Source organism: Gigantopelta aegis, chromosome 9 (assembly GCF_016097555.1).
Source record: "Gigantopelta aegis isolate Gae_Host chromosome 9, Gae_host_genome, whole genome shotgun sequence".
NCBI lineage: Eukaryota > Metazoa > Mollusca > Gastropoda > Neomphalida > Peltospiridae > Gigantopelta > Gigantopelta aegis.
Genome location: NC_054707.1, coordinates 52,851,860 through 52,874,809, shown reverse-complemented (window position 1 = coordinate 52,874,809; position 22,950 = coordinate 52,851,860). Strand labels below are relative to the sequence as shown.

The 22,950-nt window shown below is 35.2% G+C and overlaps 2 protein-coding genes and 1 non-coding gene across 4 annotated transcripts in view; all 3 read left to right on the top strand.

Annotated features, from left to right (window-relative positions):
* Positions 1-14,427, top strand: part of LOC121380343 (spindle assembly checkpoint kinase-like) — a 29,870-nt gene extending 15,443 nt beyond the window's left edge. The window contains exons 7-9 of one of the 2 annotated variants that reach the window (XM_041509124.1): positions 10,090-10,230; positions 13,548-13,893; positions 14,286-14,427. In XM_041509124.1, coding sequence (XP_041365058.1) covers positions 10,090-10,230; positions 13,548-13,819 — 413 coding nt within the window. In that variant the 3' untranslated portion in view covers positions 13,820-13,893; positions 14,286-14,427. Of the gene's footprint in view, positions 1-1,300; positions 1,903-10,089; positions 10,231-13,547; positions 13,894-14,285 lie in introns of those variants that run through there. The other variant, XM_041509125.1, reaches the window with a different exon arrangement.
* Positions 13,870-18,492, top strand: LOC121381641. The gene is made up of 3 exons (XM_041510977.1): positions 13,870-13,893; positions 14,286-14,427; positions 15,909-18,492. The coding sequence occupies exons 1-3, from the start codon at positions 13,870-13,872 to the stop codon at positions 16,310-16,312; spliced, it is 570 nt and encodes a 189-aa protein (XP_041366911.1). The 3' UTR covers positions 16,313-18,492.
* Trnar-ucu lies at positions 17,447-17,520 on the top strand. Its single transcript has one exon. It is a non-coding gene; the product is annotated as a tRNA-Arg (tRNA).
* Positions 18,493-22,950: the final 4,458 nt, after the last annotated feature.

The following is a 22,950-nucleotide window of genomic DNA, read 5'->3' as shown; positions in this document are numbered from 1 at the left end:
GCTTGTGGGTATGGAGTATTAAGTTAGTTTTGAGTGCTTACCCGAGAATCAAACCACCTCAGTGTACCCACCAAAAATGGTGACATTGTTTAATTTACTTCAATTGCCGAAGAAGCAAATTCAAAGAATACTAGTACCTCAAGATGTTTGCAGGCATTTCTGGTTTTCAGTAGGTCATGATAAAATAATAATAACAATAATAATAACAAATGATGATAAAATAATAATTTATTATTTGGACATGTATATAAATATTAATTACCCCCCCCCCCCCCCCCACACACACACACACAAACACGCGTAATTAACTAAGGGCTGTTCCATGAAAGATGGAGGGTGTCCGGTTTTAGATACCCACCACCCACAAAATAAATATGCTTAAATCATGTATGCATAGAAAATTATACATCACCAAGTGTAAAATAGTTATTGTGCTCTCCCACCTGTTGGATCAATTGTGGAACATCCCTAAAGAATTAATATCATATTCCTATGAAGTCTGGGCTTTAGATTGCAACGAAGCTAAGGTGATAAATGCTTTACTCCAAATAAGTATACCCAACATAAACATGCTCAAATTAAGTACAACATGCCGGCCCTTCAGTAATTGAAATAACATTACAGTATTATAAGACCTTGATGTACTTTAAAAAAAAATCCCTGTTGTGTCCAAATTAGAGATATCTAAAGCCCTGTCAACTATTTTCTTCATGGGGTAGGGGAAGTGACCAGATTTGTACAAATACAAGCTATTAATAACTACATTCATCCTTGTTCGTCCAGATAAAGTGTTTCATATGTACATGTACTCATTTCACAAACATTTTTTAACAAATCAAAAATAAAAGCCAGCCTTTTTTCTTGGTAGGTTTGATTTTCCAGAAACATACAATTTCTTTTCAAGGCCTTCCATAAGTATTTTACATAAATAATAATAAAAAACCAACACACATTACAAATAAAAACATTAAAAAATATATACATCTACTATTTATCAATAACGGGGTGTTTTTTTTAATCGTAAAAGGGATTATGGTATATTAATATTATCAAGTCATTGTTACAAAATGCTGCTTACAACTTGCTCATATTATTTATTTTTCAACATCCAATGTGTTTCTGATCTTCTCAGTGTATGTAGTACCTATTATGTACTTAATAAAACTAGGGTCTGCTGTCTTTGTGGAGAAAAAAGTTGGAAAGAAAAGTAGGTCAGTTACTTTTAATAAATATTCATGACATCTTTAAGAATACAATCCATTTCCTTCACTTTTGGTTAATAAATACATGTTTGTTTCAGGTGTGACTGTGGTAATTGTGCCTTGATGGCCACTGTAGAAGAATGCCTATGTTGTATGGAGGTGCCAGCAGCTAGATACAAGGCCGACATGGCAGATGTTGAGTGTGTGTCACAGCACGAGGGATTTATTGTAAACTGCCTCAACATGCATGTCTTGGAGTTGGCCATGTTGGACTATGTTCGTATGGACGGACCACTCGATGACAATGATCCCATTCACGAGTAAGAAGAACAATCTGATTCAATTTACATAATTGTATCCATTTGACACAGTAAAAATTAATGGTCAAATGCAGCATAGTAGACCCTGGCATAGTTTAGCATACAATTTCATCTTTTTTAATGCATTTCCTAGAATAGCTCTATTGTACACATAAAAATATAAAGTCATGTGATATTATTTAAATGCCAATATTTTCAAGGTACATGTGCCCTCACAAAATGACCTTTATTTAATAAACAATTAAACATGGTCACGTTTTAGTTTCTAAAGATAATTATTAGAACAACAATCATCTGATGCAAACACATTGAAACAGTAATGTTTCCATAAAATATGCATGATGTATTGAATATTTACAATTTCTTTGCTGTTTCTTCCTTTACAGATACAGATGTTGCTTATAGACGATTTGCGAGATGGATTGGTCAAAGAAATCGCCGTGTGCTTCCTGCATGTGTTGTTGTGAAGATTAGAGACAGTTTCCCATCAGAAATCTACACCGGCTTTCAATATGCTAGACCATAAATAAATTAATAAAAATGTTCATAACACTATAATATCTTGTTTTGGTCATCACTTGATATTCATCACATAAACAGCTTATCAAATAGCATTGAATCGTGATCTGTGTCTTTGCACAGCTTCTGTTTTCTCCACTCTGTGATAGTCATTTGTTTAGAATCCAGGCATGCTTGACATTGTCTGCTTGACATCTGTTCTTGCAACTCCGTAATTATCCAGCTGGTATCGTCTTTGCATTAAAGATTCCATCAGTGTATCCACATACTCTGAAAATGAAGTTTAAAAATATGAAAACATATAAAATGAAGCAACAGGCATTATACTGTTGATTAGTTCTTCCTTGTAATATAATAATGGTATATTTGAGCACACCTCCAACATTTTATACTATAGCTACTAGTATTCTGTGTCGAAGATCTAATAATCTTGGGAGGAACCTGTAACTATCACAAAGGCTACATTTATTATTTATCATCTGCAGCAGGTACTTTATATGCAATTTCACATATATGAGATAGTAAACAGTACAGTATGTGGCAAATAGACATACAGCATTTGTCTGAATGGGGAATAACACTGGTTGAGGTAAATACTCTACTATCTCACCCTGAATCTATAATATATATGTAGTTTAATGTACCAAATATTATTACTGTGCAGTGTTTACTTACTGTAGCTAGAGGATTCCTTCACAGCTTTTATGACCGCATCCTTTCCTTTCTTTGCTTTGGGATAAACCAATCGCCAACATAGATTGCCATCCTTTGTTACGACTTGAGCTTTATTTCCATTTTCGTTATAATGGAAAGCAGCAAGATGCAGTCTGAAAATTAAATGTATATTGTATATCAACAACCATATTGGAGAACATCTGATATTTGTATCATGTATGGCTATTTGTTACCTATTGGAGAATGGTATTGGGCGTTCTCATTATGCGATTAGTTGCACAACTTGTCGTATGCAATCAAACCGTACTGTGCGAATACCTAAATCAGAACGACTACAGTCTTGTATGTTCTGATTATTGTAGGGCTGACACTTGGGTGTGACCCATCTCTTAACGAGAATGCTGCTTTACGGTTTACAGAGAAGTGAGAGATATTTGCTATTATTACCCCAGAGGTCACTCGTAGCGGGAAATATTTTTCATATTTTCTCAGTGAGAAATATTCTGCATTGGTTTATCGAACAGTATTATTGGATAATTTGACGCTTCCAAACCAATTACCTTGTTGGTACTAAATATGACATCACGATTTGGCAAACACAAAATGATGTCATGTAGTTTAAAGAGTGCGTTTATGTCTTTGTATTTGGTTTTAAACTTATAACAAAATGTAATTTTAATGCAATTCATTGTAGTAGATGTAATCATTGAGCGAGTCTATTGTTTGTTTAATTAGCAGCTCGGAGAAACTGAAAGTACAAGAGAATCTTGCAGGGTATTATCTGCTTAATTAGCAGTTAAAAGAATCTGAAGGGATATTTACTCCTGGTACAATATAGCCTTGCAGGGGATTGTCTGCTTAATTAGCAGGTCATCCTTAGCATGAGTAGCCTATGTGATTACTTGAATTTGGGCCTCTTTGGGCCTTTTCTTGATCTCGAATAGAATCGGTATTAAACAAATATATCTTTGTAGTATAATGAGTAATTAAGGTAGGAGCAATTTATTGTAGTTGTCCACATTTTGTTTCGGACCACCCCAATACATAGGGGCGAAACGACTCATAATGGAGGACGAAACGACTCATTCTAAGGGCGAAATGACTCGGGGCGAACGGGAATAAGGGCGAAACGACTCGGGGGCGAATAAGAATAAGGGCGAAACGACCCGGATTCATTACATATAGTAGTATAAGCATGTCAGGCCTAATTTCATTTTTCGTATAAAAAAAAAAAAAAAGACTTATAAAGTGAAAAGTAAAATGTGCCAGGACGTGACAAAAATGGACATCACTTTTTTAACACTGCAGTTATTTCCAAAACTCTACTCTCCTGGTAGAATGTTTGCTTATTGAAATACACTGTTTAATACAATATCCAGTCTATTTCTAAATGCCATATAGCAAATTACTAAAAAAATATCCTGTATGATGTAATATTTACTTTTTAAAATTTCAGTACGAGCCAGGACGTGACATTTTGTCCAGTTCACTTAAACAACTAATAAATGATATGTATATCAAATACTACTGATGAAACAATGTTAATTTATGAAACCAATTATATTTACTGGTTTTAAGTGTTTTCATTATCAAAATAAGTTCATAAAATCCTAATTAATTGAACTGTCGAGCAAAAATAAACTTCTCATACAATATTCATATAATATAGTTTTATAACCAGTAACCATACCAGTTGTCAACAACATCGTTATCCTGAAGTTGCTAAGTCTGGTGATTTTTGTCTTATCTTTACAATACATGTACAAACTAAACAGACGAAGTATAGACGAAGTATAGGTATTACTTTTTCGTTGGCTGCAGCATCAACTTTTGCATTTAGCTCAACACTGATTGTACAAATGTAGCTACATTTCTCATAAATTATATGTCCTGCATCAGTAAAGCTGCATTTATAGTTCTATCTATGAATGTTCATCCCAGTGCATGTCAAAATTTATTATTTAAAAATTTTAATAAAAATTTTTGAAGTTTAATTTTTTTTAATGTTTAAAAAAAAAAAATAACATTCATTGAGATGGATATATATCTACAGATGCACTATTAATGACACTGAATAAGTTTATGGTAGGCAAGACATTTAATTCTGTAGAATTATTGTTTGCAATTTATTATATATTTTTAGATAATATATTATATTTTGCCTTTTGTTGGTATTTTTATGATAATCTGATTTAATTCGAATTCAAAATATAAACCCCAGTCAGTAAAGAAATTATAGTTTTTGGACAGTTTCTTCTTTCTGTTCATCATTATCTGATATGCCAAACCGTCAACAATGTATATTAATATAAATAATTAAACTGTTGATGATTGACAATAGCAACAATCTCAACGACACAATTGATTTGAATTCCCCCAACCCAAGTTTTATCTTGTATCATGTATCTTTATCGATTATATCCTCAGGGCTTCTAGAATTTTTATAAAATCCACTAGCCATGGGATCAGTGATTTTATAAATTTACTAGCTCTACTTTACTTGAAAGTTAATACAATTTTACTAAATAACAGTAATAATCAAATATGTCACCTAAACTCTAAAAACACTAACATTGAGGGGTTGGGGCAGGATATTCATATTTACAAAATAGACTTAACTGCAACATTTAACCCAAAAAATGCCATTGGGCATGGCAATAGTAGTTATTTACTAGCCCAACGTTGAATATTACTAGCCATGGAAGTGGGGCTACCATATATCCTTCACTGGACAAATGTTGGTTTATATATTCCAATACATGTTTGATACCTGTATCTGTTAATGAATAAAATATTTTAGCAGCACATATTGTATTTGAACAATTCTTTGACACAATACTAATTGTATGTGTACACCAGTTTGGATTCATAAAATGGATGTATTTGGTATGAATACAATATTCTGTAAATTGGTGGATTATCAATAATTAACTTTCTGGTCAAAACATAGAATTAATTGATAATAGTATTTTTGTATCTACATAAATCCATGTTAAATATTCCCCCGGAACATACAGTTTCTCTCTTTCCGATTCGTGCTGGTGAGAGCAAAAATATTGAAAATAAAAGTAATTTCTTTTAGGTACACGTGCATTATCTAGTCCGTTAAGAGGGAAGGTAACCCTAATATTTATAAGTATTTATAATGTGTCAAAGGAAAGTCCTAAAATTATCAAATTACTGTGTAATTATTGATAATGAAAAAAACCAAACACTTCTATTGGAAGTTGGGATGGAAGTATTTCGACATGCACAAGAAAATGAAATGAACAGATAAACTTACCTCAGCTTGTCTTCGTTTAGCATATGCCCCTCGTGATGTTTTTGGCGTCTTTGGCTCTTCTGGTGCTAGTAATAGGTGAACATCAGGGATAGCTGTTACAAATAATTTTGCTCTAGCATTACGATATCCGTAACTTGCTTTCGTTGCTGGAAAAGTCTCGTAATTTGAAGGTGAAAAATGTACGGAACACAAAGTACTATACGGCGTTGGTGTCCAATCTTTTCTTTTGCAATAAAATATCCACGCCTTTCTTCGAATACAATCCTTTGGAAAACCGAAAAAAGATAATCCCGATCCTTTAAACTGTTTATTTTGACACCCAAAGGCCGCACAGTACGGCATTGTTGGGCTCTGAAAAGATCATAAGCCCCTTACTCCATATATAAACAATGAAAGAGTATAGCGGCTCTGACGTCACTTCCGTTTTTTTCCGAAAGCTTACGGAAAAATATGCATAAATCATACTTTGATACTGATCGGTGTAATTTCTTCGTTTTAAGATAACTACACGCATTTTATTGTTATAAACTTATTTGTATATTATTTTTATATCATTTTGTTTTTAAAATGAGCTATAATGTGGTTACGTTGCTCAATTAATTTCCCCCCCGGGGGGGGGGGGGGGGTGGGGGGGGGGGGCAAAAAAAAACAAAAAACGGGACAATGGATCACACTTGACAAAAGACAAAACGTACGACACGACAAAAAACTGAAAGTTACAACATGATTTAAGTGTTTGTTTTATTTTACTGTTATACTCGTAAAGGTGTAATGTTACAAAAATTATATAAAAATCCAGTTATAATTGATCAGGAATTTGGGCTAGTGCTTAATCTTGGTGGGCTAGTGGTTTTCACAAACCCACTAGCCCTGTGGCTAGTGACTTTTCAAAATATTTGTCATACTCTGCACTTAAGCATATTGATGTATTAATCATCTGCTGTTGGATGTCAGACATTTGGTAATTTTGAGGAAACTGGCTACATTTTTCCATTAGTAACAAGGGATCTTTTATATGCACTATTCCAGAGCCAGGATAACACATACCATGGCCTCTGATATTCCAGTCAAGGTGGACTAGCTGAATGAGAAACAGCCCAATGGGCGACCGACAGGGATCGATCTTAGACTGACCAACAACAACAACAACAAGTTTATTCAATATTAAGGCCACAGGCCCAAAATACACACAAAAAAACTATGATATATATTTTGTCATATGCAAGTGGTTTTGGTTTTGTATGACAAAACATCATCACTTAGCTTTCTTATCACAGGTACCTGATATTAAAAAAACTGACAAATTGTACAGCAATAGTTCATTTGTAGATGATATCAGCTTCACAAAAATAATCGACGGTGGTACATGCAAATATTTATTGATAAAATAAAAAAGAAACTTTTTTCTTAAGTCCGTATACTTTTTACACTCGAAGTTGGTCTTCAATAAATAAAAAAAAAGTTACTATTTCTACAAAAAGGGCACCATCTTTGTTTATAGATTATATTGTTAAATTTGCCAGTGTCTACAGCTAATCCAAAGTTATTGCATCTAAACTTTGACAAGGCCCTTTTGACATGTACCGCAAAGTTAAGTTGCAAATACCGTTCAATATTCAAAAGAGATTTATACTGCTTGTAATAATAACATGAGGCAGATATATTTTTATGAGCTAACCACTGTTGCTGTAAATTGTCATAAAGCCTCTGTTTAAACAATAAGATAAACAAATCAATATTACCTATTTCTGACATAGCCATACAAAACCAAAACCATAATTAAATAAAACTCTGTTTCACTTTGTAGCCCAATTAATGTACCCAACATCATCTAAAGAATTTAACATCAATTAACTTTGACACGGTAATCTGAAAAAGTGTTAGTTGAATAAGTTTACACCAATATTTGATAACTCTTGTCATATAAATAAGTTGAAGATGGACCCTACCACACTCGCCCAACAAATATAATTTTTTGCTGATTTCCCAACCTTAAGCAGGTATTTACAAAATTTAATTTGCACAACTTCAATAATTTTGCATCTGCTAGTACCCCATATTTCTGATACATAACATATAATTGGTGTTATCGTAGCATCGGATAATGTGAAGCTATCTGTAAAATGTATATTTCCTGCTCTCTTGTGGTATCGGTAAAGTTTCAACAAAGATTTGTTTGCCTGAGCAGAAAGACAGAGCTGAGCTTTATTCCAAGATAATTTAGGAGTGAACATAATACCTAGATACTTGAAAAAAGAAACTGCTTTAATTTGAGATCCCATGTAAAACCACTATTCATATGATCAAAGGGGACCACTATTTCTAAATACCATAACTTTAGTCTTATCAAGATTAATTTTCATTCCAGTAGCTATGCAAAACTGTTCAGAAACTTTAATATTGGCTTGTAACTGAGAGCATGTATCATCAAGTGTGGCAACGTTGTCTGCAAATATCAATATATGCATATTCTCCATATTAGCTGAAATGAATACTCTGTGATTACCAGTGTTTTTGAAGAATTTACTTAGTTTATTCATAATTTTTTTTAAACATTTGAGGACTAATAGTACAACCCTGACATATACTGACATTACACTTGAAATATTCACAGAGCCCATTTACTGTCTTTACACAAGCGCTGAGTTTACTATACATTGATGCAGTAGTGTTCAAAAAAAATTCTGAGATGCCAACCTTATTTAGACTAATAAAACGTCATGCCACATTTAGACTATTTAATAAAACATGCCGCACTGGGTGAAATGCTTTTGAAAAATCTACAAATAAGCATTAAAATCTTCTCTTACGTTCACAAATATACTTCTCAATAGCTGCATGGAGAGTAAATATATGGTCAATAGTTGAGTAAGTAGCACGAAAGCCTGCTAAGTTTTCTTCAATTACTTAAATTTTCATCACACTAGCCTCACAAGCGATCATTTAAAATCGATGCAAAAATCTTACTTAGTTGCGGCAAGTTGTTAACCATTATGGCGTTGTTTTTCGCTATTAAACCCACTTTTTCACAAATAAAATTGCACTTTACTTACCGTTTATTATTTAGAATATACATTTCCATTCACCTGAAGTGTTTTTTGGTAATCCTGGTAATCCTGGTTTTTGTAATACCACAAAATGCATTTTTCTTATTTCTTAAAAACGCACGCATGTTTGAGAAAAAAACGTTGAGCAGACAAGGTCTAATCTATTTTTAGACGGGATATTTCCATTTCAATGTCACAGACGGTGGTATACCACGTGACCGTTATCATTTTGGTTCGGTTTGTTTTCTCGTGCACGGTTCGCGCAATCAACATCCGATTTGTTGTTGTTCATTTGTGAGATTTTTCTTCACAGTTCGTGAACATTTTCAGTAACAATAAAGTTGAGACAAGTAAGTGTCTCAATACAAAACGTTACAAACCCTTAAAACCAATAATTTTGCTAAGTCTTACGATATCTGGAGAGGGGATACAACCAGAACAGAACAGTTGGAACATGTCCAGGAGAGGTGAAAAGAACGCACCCCAAGTCTGTGCACACTCTGTGAAATTTGTCGTGATGTAGGCATTGTTGTGCTTCTAGCGACATCTACCGGTGACATCAGAATACTAACTTTCAAAATTATTTCAAGCAATTGGGACATGGGGATTCCCATGGTATTTATCGATATAAAACCTGCTTTTTCACTCCATTTGATAAAAACGTGATCTAAGTGTGTTACAGGTTTGTAGATTAATCAAATTATAATTCATTTTCGCTGGATGGAACTAGGGTGTGCGGCTTTAAAGAATCAGTCAATGAAATCCCTCTATAGTTATTTGGCTCATTTCTTGATCCAGATTTAAAAATAGGGCATATGATACTTCTCCTCTTCTTAGACTGACCATGCATCAAGCGAGCACTTTAACACTGGGCTACATATCAATCATTACATGAGATTATTTGGCCGAATTAAATTAAAATTCTCCAGTTGTGTAAAATTTATAATGAGCAGATTTGATGTGTGGCAGAACAGTCGTGTCTGAATGTTTGCTCCTGCATAGAAATTCTAAGATTTCTGTATGCATATTGCTTAATTTTTCAGGACAGTCGCTGAAGAAACTGGTGGAACTGGATGAAGATAAGAAAATCCTCAACACAGAAAACATCATAAATTTGTCTTTTCAAGGCTTTGATGGATTGTCTTACATGCACAACTACGACATCTTACATCTGGACATAAAGCGTAAGAAGACATCTATTTCTTAATGTAACAGATCTCTCAAAATTGTGAGAACAGTTTTGTTTGCTTATGTAATTCTACTAATTTACGGAATCCTCTCTAAATTGGACACCTACAGGAGCAAGTAAAGTCTGGTTTAAAGAGTTATCTAGTTTATGGCTTGAGTTCTATGCTGATATGTAAAACAAGAACAGAAAAATTGAGGGAATTTCAGATTAGAGAAGGCTCAGTTTTGAGGGTTTTTCACTATATATGCCAAATGAAGTGGATAACTTACTTATAATTGATTTTGGAATAACTCATAAATGTTTTTTGCAGACTGTCATTTAAAAGGTACATACATCTCTGTGTATTAGCCAGCTTTTCAAGTCTTTAAATACCATCTTGTGTGACATATCTTCAACAAAACAATTCTAAGATTATACAGTATTATATAGCATCGTATAGGAAAACGCAACACTGATGAACACTTGTCTTTTGAGGCTTCAAAAGCTTACATTATTTATCCATAGAGAATAATACATAAGTGGCAGTTAGATACCATTTATCTTACAACAAGTTTTTTTTAAAATGTATCTTAACGAGCGAAAGTGAGTTTGATACGTTTCTTATATATCCTCAAAAAGCAGGTTTTAAGCAAATTTTTATATCTTTTTCGACTCAAAGTTATTTACAGCCCCTTGCACTACCGTATATCTTTGCCTATAAGTCGAATTTTTTTCACCCAAAAAATATTTTATAACTTGGGGTGTCGACTTGTAAGAGGGTGAACAAATTTAACCAAAAAATATTACCATTTTGGAGATTATTTTACAAGTTTTATTGTTGAAGTATGCCTTGTATTTATACTTAGATATGTTAATTTGACACATTTGTTTTTTTATAACTTTTTTTTTTTTGCATTAGAACGGTTTTGGTTATGCAAAAAGGCGTGTGATCTCACTCACATGCCAAGACAACAGTCCACTTAGTTATAATACATCATCACTAATAGCAAAAATGTAAACAATACTAACTACCTGTTGCCTGAGTTTATTTTGAAATCTGGTCACTGGCATTAATGGTGGTTCAAAAAATGTTTTGTTGGTGATTAACTTCATGAATATTACTGAGCTTTCCCTTAAAATAGCTTAGACTGATCTCTGCAGTTCACTAGAGCAATAGGGACACACATTTGGTACAAAAACCAGTGTACTTTCCAAAGTTATCCTTCTTACATGTATTAATATGGCAGCAAAACATGATTAACTGATGATGTTTTCATTTTTATCGTAGTGATCTGTTGTCAGTGTTTATAAATACTCTCGAGTGCCAAATAAACGTACACCTACGTTTATTAAATTTGTGAAAACATTTTGGTGTCTACGCTTATTCAGCACCCTACGTTTAATTACATCTTTAAAAAATGTAACCCCCTACACTAATTCGGTACCCAACGCTTATTACAATTCTTAATTTATCAAATGGTACCGATTTTCCGCGATCACGGATTCGCGGACGAAATTGCGGAATTTACAATTTTCCGAGTTGTCAAATAAAATGCCAACTTTTGTGGTCAAATAATACATTTATTTATTTATTAATATACATACATTGTTTTTCTGCTCAATTGATCATTTGAACCATTAAGGCACAACAAAGTATGTTACTCTACGACAAAATGTAAACACACGTTTACGAACATTGTTGGCCGCCATATTTTTTTTATCGCTCGGCTCGGTTCGGTTTTATTCGGTTGGGTAAATTCCAAGGATGCGTTCGAGTGAGTGCTCGCCTGTAAATCGATGCAACAGTTCATGCAAGCACTTTATTATATAAATTAATCAATTACACTTCAACACTTCATCTTTTCACCAAACATTGAAGACTTGAGTACCGAATTCTTAAAGGTAAATATGACTTTTTAAGCTATGTATACTAGAGTAGATATAAAGTACAGTTCCTTTAGGATAAGGGGAACGGGCCCAAACTTTATCTACATTCTTTCCTCTTTTTATATATATATTATTATTATATATAATTAGGCAGAGTTACATCCCCTAACCGTGTTCCAGTTCTGGCGTGTTCCGCTAACAGCTGGCATGGCCGATGACCACAGTTGTTTGTGAATATTCAGCTGAGATTTATGCATGCCAGCCCCTGGCATCATAAGTGTCCCCACCTATGCTTTAAAAATAAAGAATGTTACAGGTAAAAATTAAGTTGATGAAATTACGTCTTGTTATAATTAACCAATGTGTTAAATATAGGAGATGAATCTAGCGAGCTGTCGTCCACCCTGATTGTTTTGGTTTTCAAGCCTGGAACTTTTGGAATTTTTTTTAAAGCTGCAATCTCGCCTCACATTAATTATCATAATTTCATTTAAACGTACAAACACACTTACAGTTTTAATTAATTGTGTGTGACAATAACACAGTTGTAACAGTTAGATAATAGAAACATGTTTATAGTGAACACATTTTTTCATACTATGGAATTTACTACAAGTTATTTATTTCTGAGCCGCTTGTTTTCTAAATTAAATAACAATAGTATATTTTTGTTATTTCCAAAACACTTATTTTTATTTTTACGTGAAACCAAATTCTGTTTTCATTACTAGTCAATTTTTACAATTTAGCTAAATTTCCAGACCCTATGCTAATTCCGCACCCTACTTTTAATTGATTTTAGACAAATTTCCAGACCCTATGCTTATTCAGCCCCTATGTTTATTAGGCACTCGAGAGTAAAGTTGTTGTCTGTGCACAAAATCATGCTGTACAGTGCTATACGGTAACAGTCAAACAGCTTTCACTATCTACTAAGGGAACATTTTGTTTTGATGCTATATAGTTTGATTGGAATACTGCGATTTACAAAACGTGAAAACCGAAGTTTGTAAAATAATTTTCTTTTGTTCAAATATTGTACATTATTGTTCTCATGTGCTGAAAATAAGAAATACTTAAATATTTATAAGTTGTTTTTCATGGGTCGACTTATAAACGGGTCAATCAAAAAAAAGTTTTCAGGGCTTGAAATTAGGGACTCTATTTATAGCTGAGATCGACTTACAGGCGAAGATATACGGTACACATCACAGACAAATGATTGTCAGGTTAACTATATGTCAGAGTGTAATCGATTTCAATCATGCTATTTTTTATTGGATGTCTGGCATTGGTGACCTGGTCATCACCTAGGAGCAGGCAGTCATATAGATGTTCTCACCAACAGGTGTGTAAGAAATTTGTTTAATACACACAATAAAAGTTGTATTTCATTTGAACAATGAAAACATACTTAGTAATAGTATTCTCTGTATCTATTTTCAGCTGAAAATATCTGCATCACTGAAGAGCCACTCACACTAAAGATCACCGACTTTGGCTCCAGCAAGACACCACAGGAGCCAGTTTCGTGTGTAGGCTGGACACCAGAATACATGAGCCCTGAAGCTTGCAAGATAGCCATCATAGACAAGTTTCCGCACTTGAAAGACCTTGTGTTCATATTAACCTGTCTGGAAAAGCTGACAACTTTGCCTTTGCCCTCACAGTGGCGTATATGTTGTGTGGTCGACACATTGTTCAGGATATCATTTTGAAATATTTGATGAAAAAAGAAGACCAGAAAAATGCTGCAAAATATACGGAAATGCGAACCCAAATCCTTCTTTATGTGAGTTTAAATTATACAGTGAAAGCCCTCTTAACATTGAAATTGATAACGTAGCTGTGTTAATGCCTTGGTAAATCTAAATTTAGTTGTGTGTTTGTTTCTATAAGTAAACTTGATAATATTAATAAGAACAGTTATAGTTCTAAATTATAGATTTTGTATAGCTGATGTAGTGCATAAAATGTATTTTGATTTTGATTTAAGTTGTGAGAAAATGGTCTAAAAAAAATTAGGTGTTTTTTGTTGTCAGCAACTAGCACAGTTTGTTTCACATGCATTAACATATTTTAATTTTATTTATGCAATGGGGGTGGTGTAGAATTTTTTTTTTTTACGTCTGTTATAAAATCTGGGTTTTTTTTAAATTCAGATTGCATTTTTGTATTATTTAGAGTTTTGACGATGTCAACTTCATCAAGAAGAGAGCCATTGATGACTCCTGGCCTAACTACATGAAGGTCTTCATGAACAATGTGTTGGAAGGTGATGCTGAAAGTCGCTGGGCATCCACCGAAGGACGTGAATTTTTCAGAGGTTTGAACTTTCTTTCACTTTTGTAATTAAATGTACATGTACTGTGTAACTTTTCTTTGACACCCCTTTTTTTTTTGTTCATGCTGGAGTATTGTTAAATATTAAAAATAAAAGAACCATATTGTAATTAATTTTGCTCTCGTTTCACCCAGGTCCGCTACCCCTTTTGGTTGTAGTCTCCAAAAATAATAATTATAACTTAAGACACCAGCAAACTTGCTGCACCACTCTAAATACTATGCTCAAACAGATAAAAACCAATAAAAACCAACATTACAAATTGTATATTTATTCAAATTAATTATCATTATTATTACAGAAAAAAATGGAGAAAACAAGACACAACTTCTAATATAGAGATAGCTAAAACTAGCCATAATTACAAAAATATCACCCTCCCCTTAATTTAGTACTACCCCTTTTCAGAAACATTCATTAATATCATTAACCAACCCACCTCCTATAAACCGCTCCCTATTAAAGTCTGACAGGACCCTTAAAACAGTTCAGGTCTTTGCCTATTTGGAAATTGTTTTACAAACTGTACCCCCAGACGTTACTCCCTATTAAAGTCTAACAGAACCCTTATGTTGGTTCCGCCCATGCTTATTTGGAAAGCGCATCACACTTTAATTTACCCAGATATTCCCAAATTGCACAGAGTGAAATGAATACTATTACTTAGTTATAACTATGATATTTTACATGTCTAATACTAATAAAGGTAGACTATTTTGAAGCAAGCACAAACAAAAACACTCACTGTCAAAAGCCAAATTTGAAGTGAGGGTTAATCAGTCAGCAAATCAATATTATTCAATACGATTGGCTGGGTAATTAAAATTCCTTTTCAAGTCTGTAGTTTCCCCAAAACACCCAAGTAAGTTTCCACCAAAATATCAAAATAAATATGGTCTCATTTCAAACATAATTTCGACAATTTAAACAAAATACTGCAGTGTAATGCAACTAAACTTAACGTAACATTCCTGCCATTCCTATATAATAATGTAAGCATTGGTGATTAGTATATTTAGTAAGAAGAATAATCAGAAGGAAAACGAAATAAAAATAATAACCAAGGAAATATGAAAGCACAGATCAGCACAGATGTTCAGACCAGGCCACTTGCGTAGGGGGGGAGATGCACTTGTTTAGGACAGGTAATGTATCTATAAAAGAGAAAACACTCCCAAGTTTGCTCCAGTCCAGTCAAAAAGCATGTCCATCATTGATGCAACCATTTGAGCAACACATGTAAACATATTTTATTCTAAGTGAAAAACAAAAATATTCCATTGTTTCAAGAAAGGATTCTAATAAATGCTTATGTTGTTCAGAAATACAATTATCATTACATTATAAAACGTCATTGAAATGTTTTCTTGTTTTTGCTTACCCATGTAAGTTCTAAATGAACCAAACTTCAAAATATTGCAGGATATGATTATACTAGCTAATTGGAAAATTTACTTTTGCAGACAAAATGAAGCAGGAAGTGTCCTTGTTGCCAAACATCCTTGACCAGGTTTCAACTGGATCCCCAGGTAATTCTTCCATCGGTGATGGCAACAGTCCATTTTTCAGTCAGCTCAAGTCATCACTCAGCAGTAACTGGTCCACAGGAGAAGACACGCTTACTGGCAAGATAGTGAAGAACAGACTGAGGATGAAGCTCAAACAGAGCTGCAGCTCCCAGCCATACACAATTACAGAGAGACGAGGACCACAAGAAGGTCACGGTCACACACGCTCCATTGCCCGATTTCAACATGCTCATGTAATAAGAGACACTTTGACAACCAAAAAACTCCTAATAAAATTTGGTTGGTCCGTCATTGCAGATCAGCTGCAATTTGTGTTCTTAGTGCTAATGTTTGTGTAGTGCTTTGTGTGTTCTTAACAATTTAAACTTTTATCATTTAGAATATATCCAGTGTTGGTAAAATGATACATATAGAAGGAAAATATTAAAAATTATTTATGAAATATATCTAATTTCTTTCTTTTTTTTCAAATTAAAATATATCTGCCTTTTTATGTCACAGATTTATTGGTTTGCTATCTCTATCTTGTAATAGCTTGTAAATTCATTAATGGTGATATAAAGGGTTTTGTTTTGTATTCAAGGTTACATATTGCAGAATTCATTTAAAGCCACTGGCCTGCGTTAATACGTGTTCGTCTATTTCAGCTTTTTACTTAAAACATTTTGCTTAAATTATCCATTTTGGCAAATTTGTTGTGTTTTTGCTTGAAGAGTTTGTAATAATTCAAACTGCATCTTATATACAACAGAAAATTTATGTACTTTGGGTAATGACTTCATTTAGTATCATTTTACTATCATTGACAGGGAACATTTTGTTTTCAAAATCTTGGTTAGCAATATTTCTATCAATTGAACATTAATTAGCAACTACTGTTTAATGTTTTAAATTTGTTTAGTAATCTCTAAAACTTGCATATTGAATCGCCACGCGATACTGAACCAAATGTTCCCTGATTCGTACATGTTTTGTATGTCATTAACATTTTGTTTGTTTTATAGTATTGTCATGATTGTGGTGTGGGGTCTCTAAATAAATGTGGTGGTGTCAGTATAACATCTCCCTCAGAACCACTAGCTGTAACCATTTCACCTCTAGGCTATCTGTAAAGTTCTCATGGTGATTACTCGTTATTTTATTGCTTATTAGACGGTTTGTGTCATCAAGGATAATATCCCATTTTTACCATGAGCAAAATCAAGGCAAGCTGAAGAGTGGTCACTCACCTTTCCTGGCGAAGACTGATATCTGTAAAGTTCAAGATAAAACACACCAATCTTTTCTTTCACATAACAAGAAAATACAGCTTGAAATGTTAGTTACAGCTAAATTTGGAAGGGACAATTAATGTTGCATTAAAAACATTTGGCATTGCTTGTATGTGAAAATATTATTGAAATTATAATGGTAATTATTGAATTTGAAATGTTGATCTTGGCAGTTGAGTTTGAGCACTGAATGAAGTAACAGATGGGATAGCTCAATTGGTTGAGAGCATTGGCTTTCTATGCCAAAGATTTTGGTTCAAATCCAGAGTCCATCATCATAAGATGGTGTTCACTCAGATCACTGTTGATCAAGAAGACTTAGTACTGTCCGTGTATCCCAGCCAGTCTCTGTCTGATCGTTATTAATTTCAATCATTGTCAGTTTTTTAACCAGTATTTTTATGATGCCATTTTAAAACAAATGTTTAGCAATGTAAATTTGAACATTTTACATGGGTACATAGGTATTAATGTCAGTTAATCAGGGCTAGCCCTGGGTTATTAGAACATTTTGCCAAATTCTCTATTAAACTTAAAAAATGGCAAAAAGTCTGTTATTTTGTAGAAAATTATCAATAATTATATGAATTTATTTTGCCAAATTATTAATAAAGTTAGTCCTCAGGTTTTTTGTCTATTTTAAATGGACTTGACAGTATTGACAGTATTTTCCATAACTAAGTCACTATGACCTACTTTTGATGGGCATATCATGTACCTCATTGGTACTCATTTTCAAAATGCAGGTAAATCATTTTTCTTTAATATTTAAAGCATATCCTTTAAAGAAATTGACAACAGTTTTAAAGGTACTTGTTCCCCTGTAAACTGGTCATACAAAAGTGTGCACATCGGTTTTTTCGGTTCATACATGCATCAAAATATAATTGCTGTGAAATCTTATAATTAAATTTATATGCATACTTTAACAATACATAACTGAATTTTGTTTAGCTTTAAATACGCCTGTGGTATTGTTTGTGTAAACTTCATTGATACTTATGTCGCGTAAGAATGCAAACATTAATTCACTATTATTTTAATCAGGTGATTTTTATTTTTGTAAATGATGTCATTCATTTGGTAAAATTTTTGATAAGCGATGCCATTTCCTCTAGCAGCTGTGCATTTTTACGGATCATTTATTTATATTGGAAAGAATTGTCCTATTCGTGTGTAGTTATATTTTATGAAAGTGAATGATGGGAACGTGTCTAAACATTTATGCTGTCGGTGGAACTGTTTAATTTTCGCCAACAGCTGCAGAACATCGCTTACAAGTAAGTTACATGTGTAAAGTTTCCTACATGATTTCTTTGGCCACCGACCGAGTTTCATGTCATGATTAGCAAAGAGGGTTGGTTGGTGGATTTTTTATATTTTTTTTTTTTTTTTTTTTTTTTTTAAATCAGTGGGTATAGATATACATGTTATGTGCTATAGCATTTTCCATTAATTTATCATATACATTTTTAAATTAGTTTTTGTAGCTTTCACGTGTGTTTTCTTCAAAATATCTAAATCTGGTTGCTTGAATAATCCTGGTTGCACAAAAGTAGTGCGAGTCATTGGGTGGGTATAAGGCGTGGCTTAAATGTTTTTGGTTCCTCCAGATATGAATGGGGGAAAAAAGTAAGCACCTCTGGACCAATCAGATTGCAGTAAAGTGTATAGACGCCAAAACAATTTTTAATTATATAATAATCTAAATGATATGATTAGATTATAGATAAGAGTTTTAAAAGCCCAGATATGTAAAACAAGAAAGTTATTTGCAGGAAACCCAAGTACCATCAGTGGTCTAGTTCCATCAAGGTTGCTGTTCGCTAGAAATGCCATGTTAAGTAAAAAAACAAGAAGAAAAAGCTCATTGAAGTTACTCGGACGTGGAAACTACTAATACATTGAATTTAGCTTTTTATATAAAATGTCTTGTATGTGATCAGGGTTTAAGCTGAACACCAAATATTTTTAGTGATTTTCCAACTTGGATCAGATTTTTTTTTCAATTAGCCAGACGGCGAAAACAGCGATAGATCAACAAATGAGATACAATTTTAATATTAATATATTGGCAAATTAAACATGAAATATATTCAAATTTAATTTTAATTCAGATTTGATGGACAGCAGCTTAAATCCTGTGTATTAAGGTGTTCACTTTTATTTTGCAAAATTGTTGATGTTTGGTATTAAAAATAATAGCTGTTTATTAAATCATGTCCGGTTTTTTTAAATCTTTATTATATTATTAATGTGTCTAATGCAGATCTACATCGTTTATAAATTGTATAAAGTGGGTACCTCTGTTTACTGTGTTTGTCAACAGCTTTTTGTCATGCTGTATAGAATAAAAAAATAAAGAAAAAAAGTTATGCGAGTTGATTCTGTGTACAGTTGAGAAAACTGAAAAAGTGCATGTTGTAGCAGACATACGATGTCTACAATAACATACAAAAAGTTTCTTAAAATTATTAACCATTACATAAATACGACCGTAACACCAATGACAGTGAATAAACCTACTTTTATATTTTGACTTCCGACGCCATATAACCATAAATAAAATATACTCTTCAAAAAAAGAAACGCAAAAGGGTACAAATGGGTTATAACTCCGATTTTATGTTTCCTACCGGTTCATGCTTTGTGAATATAAGGTCATTGCATGTCCCAAACACATTCCCACGGTTACATTCGATAAAACGCAGCTACTGTACAATAAAGTTCCAAAATGTGAATATTCGCAAAAACGCAGCCACGTGCAAACCATGTCACCACTGCACGTGCGTTGTCTGCACGTGCAACATGAACACCGACAGTATAAAAGTGCAGGGTGTTCGCTTGCCTGGCCTCTGTATCTGGCCGACAGTTGACAATCCAGGACATGCCACGTCTCAGTGAACCGCAGAGAAACAATGCCATCGGCCGACTAGACGCAGGCGAATCCAGAACGGCCGTTGCCAGGGCATTCCATGTGTCCCCAAGCACCATCTCCAGACTGTGGGACCGTTACCAGCAACATGGATCAACACGTGACCTCCCTAGATCCGGTCGACCACGGGTCACTACACCCGGGCAGGATCGCTACATCCGGGTACGCCACCTTCGGGAACGATTGACTACTGTCACCTCCACAGCCGCAGCAATACCAGGTTTGCGCAGGATATCCGACCAGATCGTACGGAACCGCCTACGTGAGGTAGGAATTCGTGCCAGACGTCCAGTTCGAGGTGTGATCTTAACACCACAACACCGTCGACTCCGACTGCAGTGGTGCCAGATTCATCGACAATGGCCTCAACTGCGATGGAGACAGGTGTGGTTCAGTGACGAGTCCCAATTTCTGCTCCTACGTCATGATGGAAGATGTCGCGTGTATAGGCGTCGTGGTGAACGTTATGCGGCAAACTGCGTGCAGGAAGTGGACAGATTCGGCGGGGGTAGTGTCATGGTGTGGGCAGCCATCTCACACACTGGCAGAACTGACCTGGTCCACGTGCAGGGCAACCTGAATGCACAGGGCTACCTTGACCAGATCCTCCGGCCACACATCGTTCCAGTTATGGCCAACGCCAACGCAGTGTTCCAACATGACAACGCCAGGCCTCACACAGCACGTCTCACAACGGCTTTCCTACAGAACAACAACATTAATGTCCTTCCTTGGCCATCGATATCACCGGATTTGAACCCAATTGAGCATCTATGGGACGAGTTGGACCGACGCCTCCGACAGCGACAACCACAGCCCCAGACCCTGCCCGAGCTGGCAGCAGCCTTGCAGGCCGAGTGGGCCACCATCCCCCGGGACGTCATCCGTACTCTGGTTGCTTCAACGGGCAGGCGGTGCCAGGCAGTTGTCAACACACGCGGAGGCCACACCCGGTATTGACTCCAGATGACCTTGACCTTGGTGGTGTGTCCTATCACTTACTCACAATGGACTAGAGTGAATTGTGAACAATCCTGCAACATTTGGTAATTATCGGACTCACCATTCAATAATTAAATCAATTCTCCAAATGTTACGACAATGTGGTTTTGCGTTTCTTCTTTTGAAGAGTATATGTTGAGTGCGTAGTTAAATAAAATATGTTGAGTGCGTAGTTAAATAAAATATGTTGAGTGCGTAGTTAAATAAAATATTTCCTTTCCTTATATTTTGACACCACAATCATGGCATTTAAAGAAAACTATTCACAGCTGTTCATATGTCTGATGTTTTTGACAAATAAGTTCGATGGCCGATATCTACTGGTGGAATGTTTCATCCAGAGAGCATTTAGTGTTTTCTCATAAGTATATACAGCATGGGCGTACATAGGATTTTGAAAAGGGGGGTTCCAAAATAGATTGCAGAGATATTGGTAATACATTTCTATGTTGAGTTTTGAAAAGGGGGGGGGGGGGGGTTCCAAAATAGATTGCAGAGATATTGGGCATATATTTCTATGTTGAGTAAATATAATAATGTCAGATATATTAAATTATAAAAAAGCGATTTCAGGGGGGGTTCGGGATGGGGGGGTGAAAATGGGCAGAATTTTGAAAATAGCAATTAGTAAAAAAGTTAATAGAATAAATAAAAAAAAGAAAGAAAAAGGTTACAAGCCAAAAATAAAAAGAATTGACTGCTCGGCCGAATATTTATATAATTTGGAGCATTTTAGGAGGACAGTCCAAAATTAAATAAGAGAAAGAAGAGAGGATCAGACTATTTAATAATATTTAAAACAAAAAAAGTAATTTCGACATAAAAGTTTGAACGCAGATCTAAAAGTTTTAAAATCCGATCGATATGTCCACGCGAGTGGCCTCGTTAAGGCCGTTTGGGTGCACAGCTTAAAGGGACGAGATGGGTTGCATCCCGTCAAGAAAACCCCTAGACTGACAGTCGATAGACGTTGAAGGTGTAGTGCTGTGCTGACGTACAGATCTTGAGAAGCCGGATCCATCTGAACGAGAGAGAGTATCAGACTAGGGTATAGTCCAGTCGTCATGGTTTGGTATAGTGGTGCGGACGGGCCCGACTCCGGTGGATACGAGATGGTATCACTATAAAGCAAGGTAAAGTTTAGAAAAAGAGTAGTAGTCGATTCTTGCAGTTTCAAATAGATCACGATGAGACAAGACGTGTGTCCATGCTCTCTCGAGTTACCCCCCCCCCCACCTGGGGGGGGGGGGCTGATGGTCTCTTACGGAGCTTTGCTAGAGTACCGGATTACGTACACCGGGTCACGGGCAACCGTGACCTTGGTGTACGGGGACCCGGTACCACCGAAGAAAGGAAGGTGGAGGAAGAGGAGACGTGCGCCAGGGAAGGCTCAGGGGGAGACAAAACCGGCGGTTAAACCGCCGGCAGCGGCTCCTTCTGCTTCGCCACCCATCTCCGCCCCCCGTAAGAAGACTGGACTAGAAGAGGCACCAGCCCCGGACATCCCGTCTTCTCTTATGGAACCAGTTGGACCAACTCCACAGGCCAGGACTTCAGCGCCTCCGGTTGTGCCGCCGACTATACAGGCGGCACCCGTTGAGGCGCAGGCCCGAAAATTGGCCATAGTGAAACGGAAGGCAACCACTCCCCCGAGTGGCCAACCAGACAAGCCAAGCCAACCGTTTCAACCGCCGAAACCCGACGAGCCACAAACCCAACAGTGGACTCTACAGGCGGGTAAACTACAACAGCGGTATGCCAACCTCGT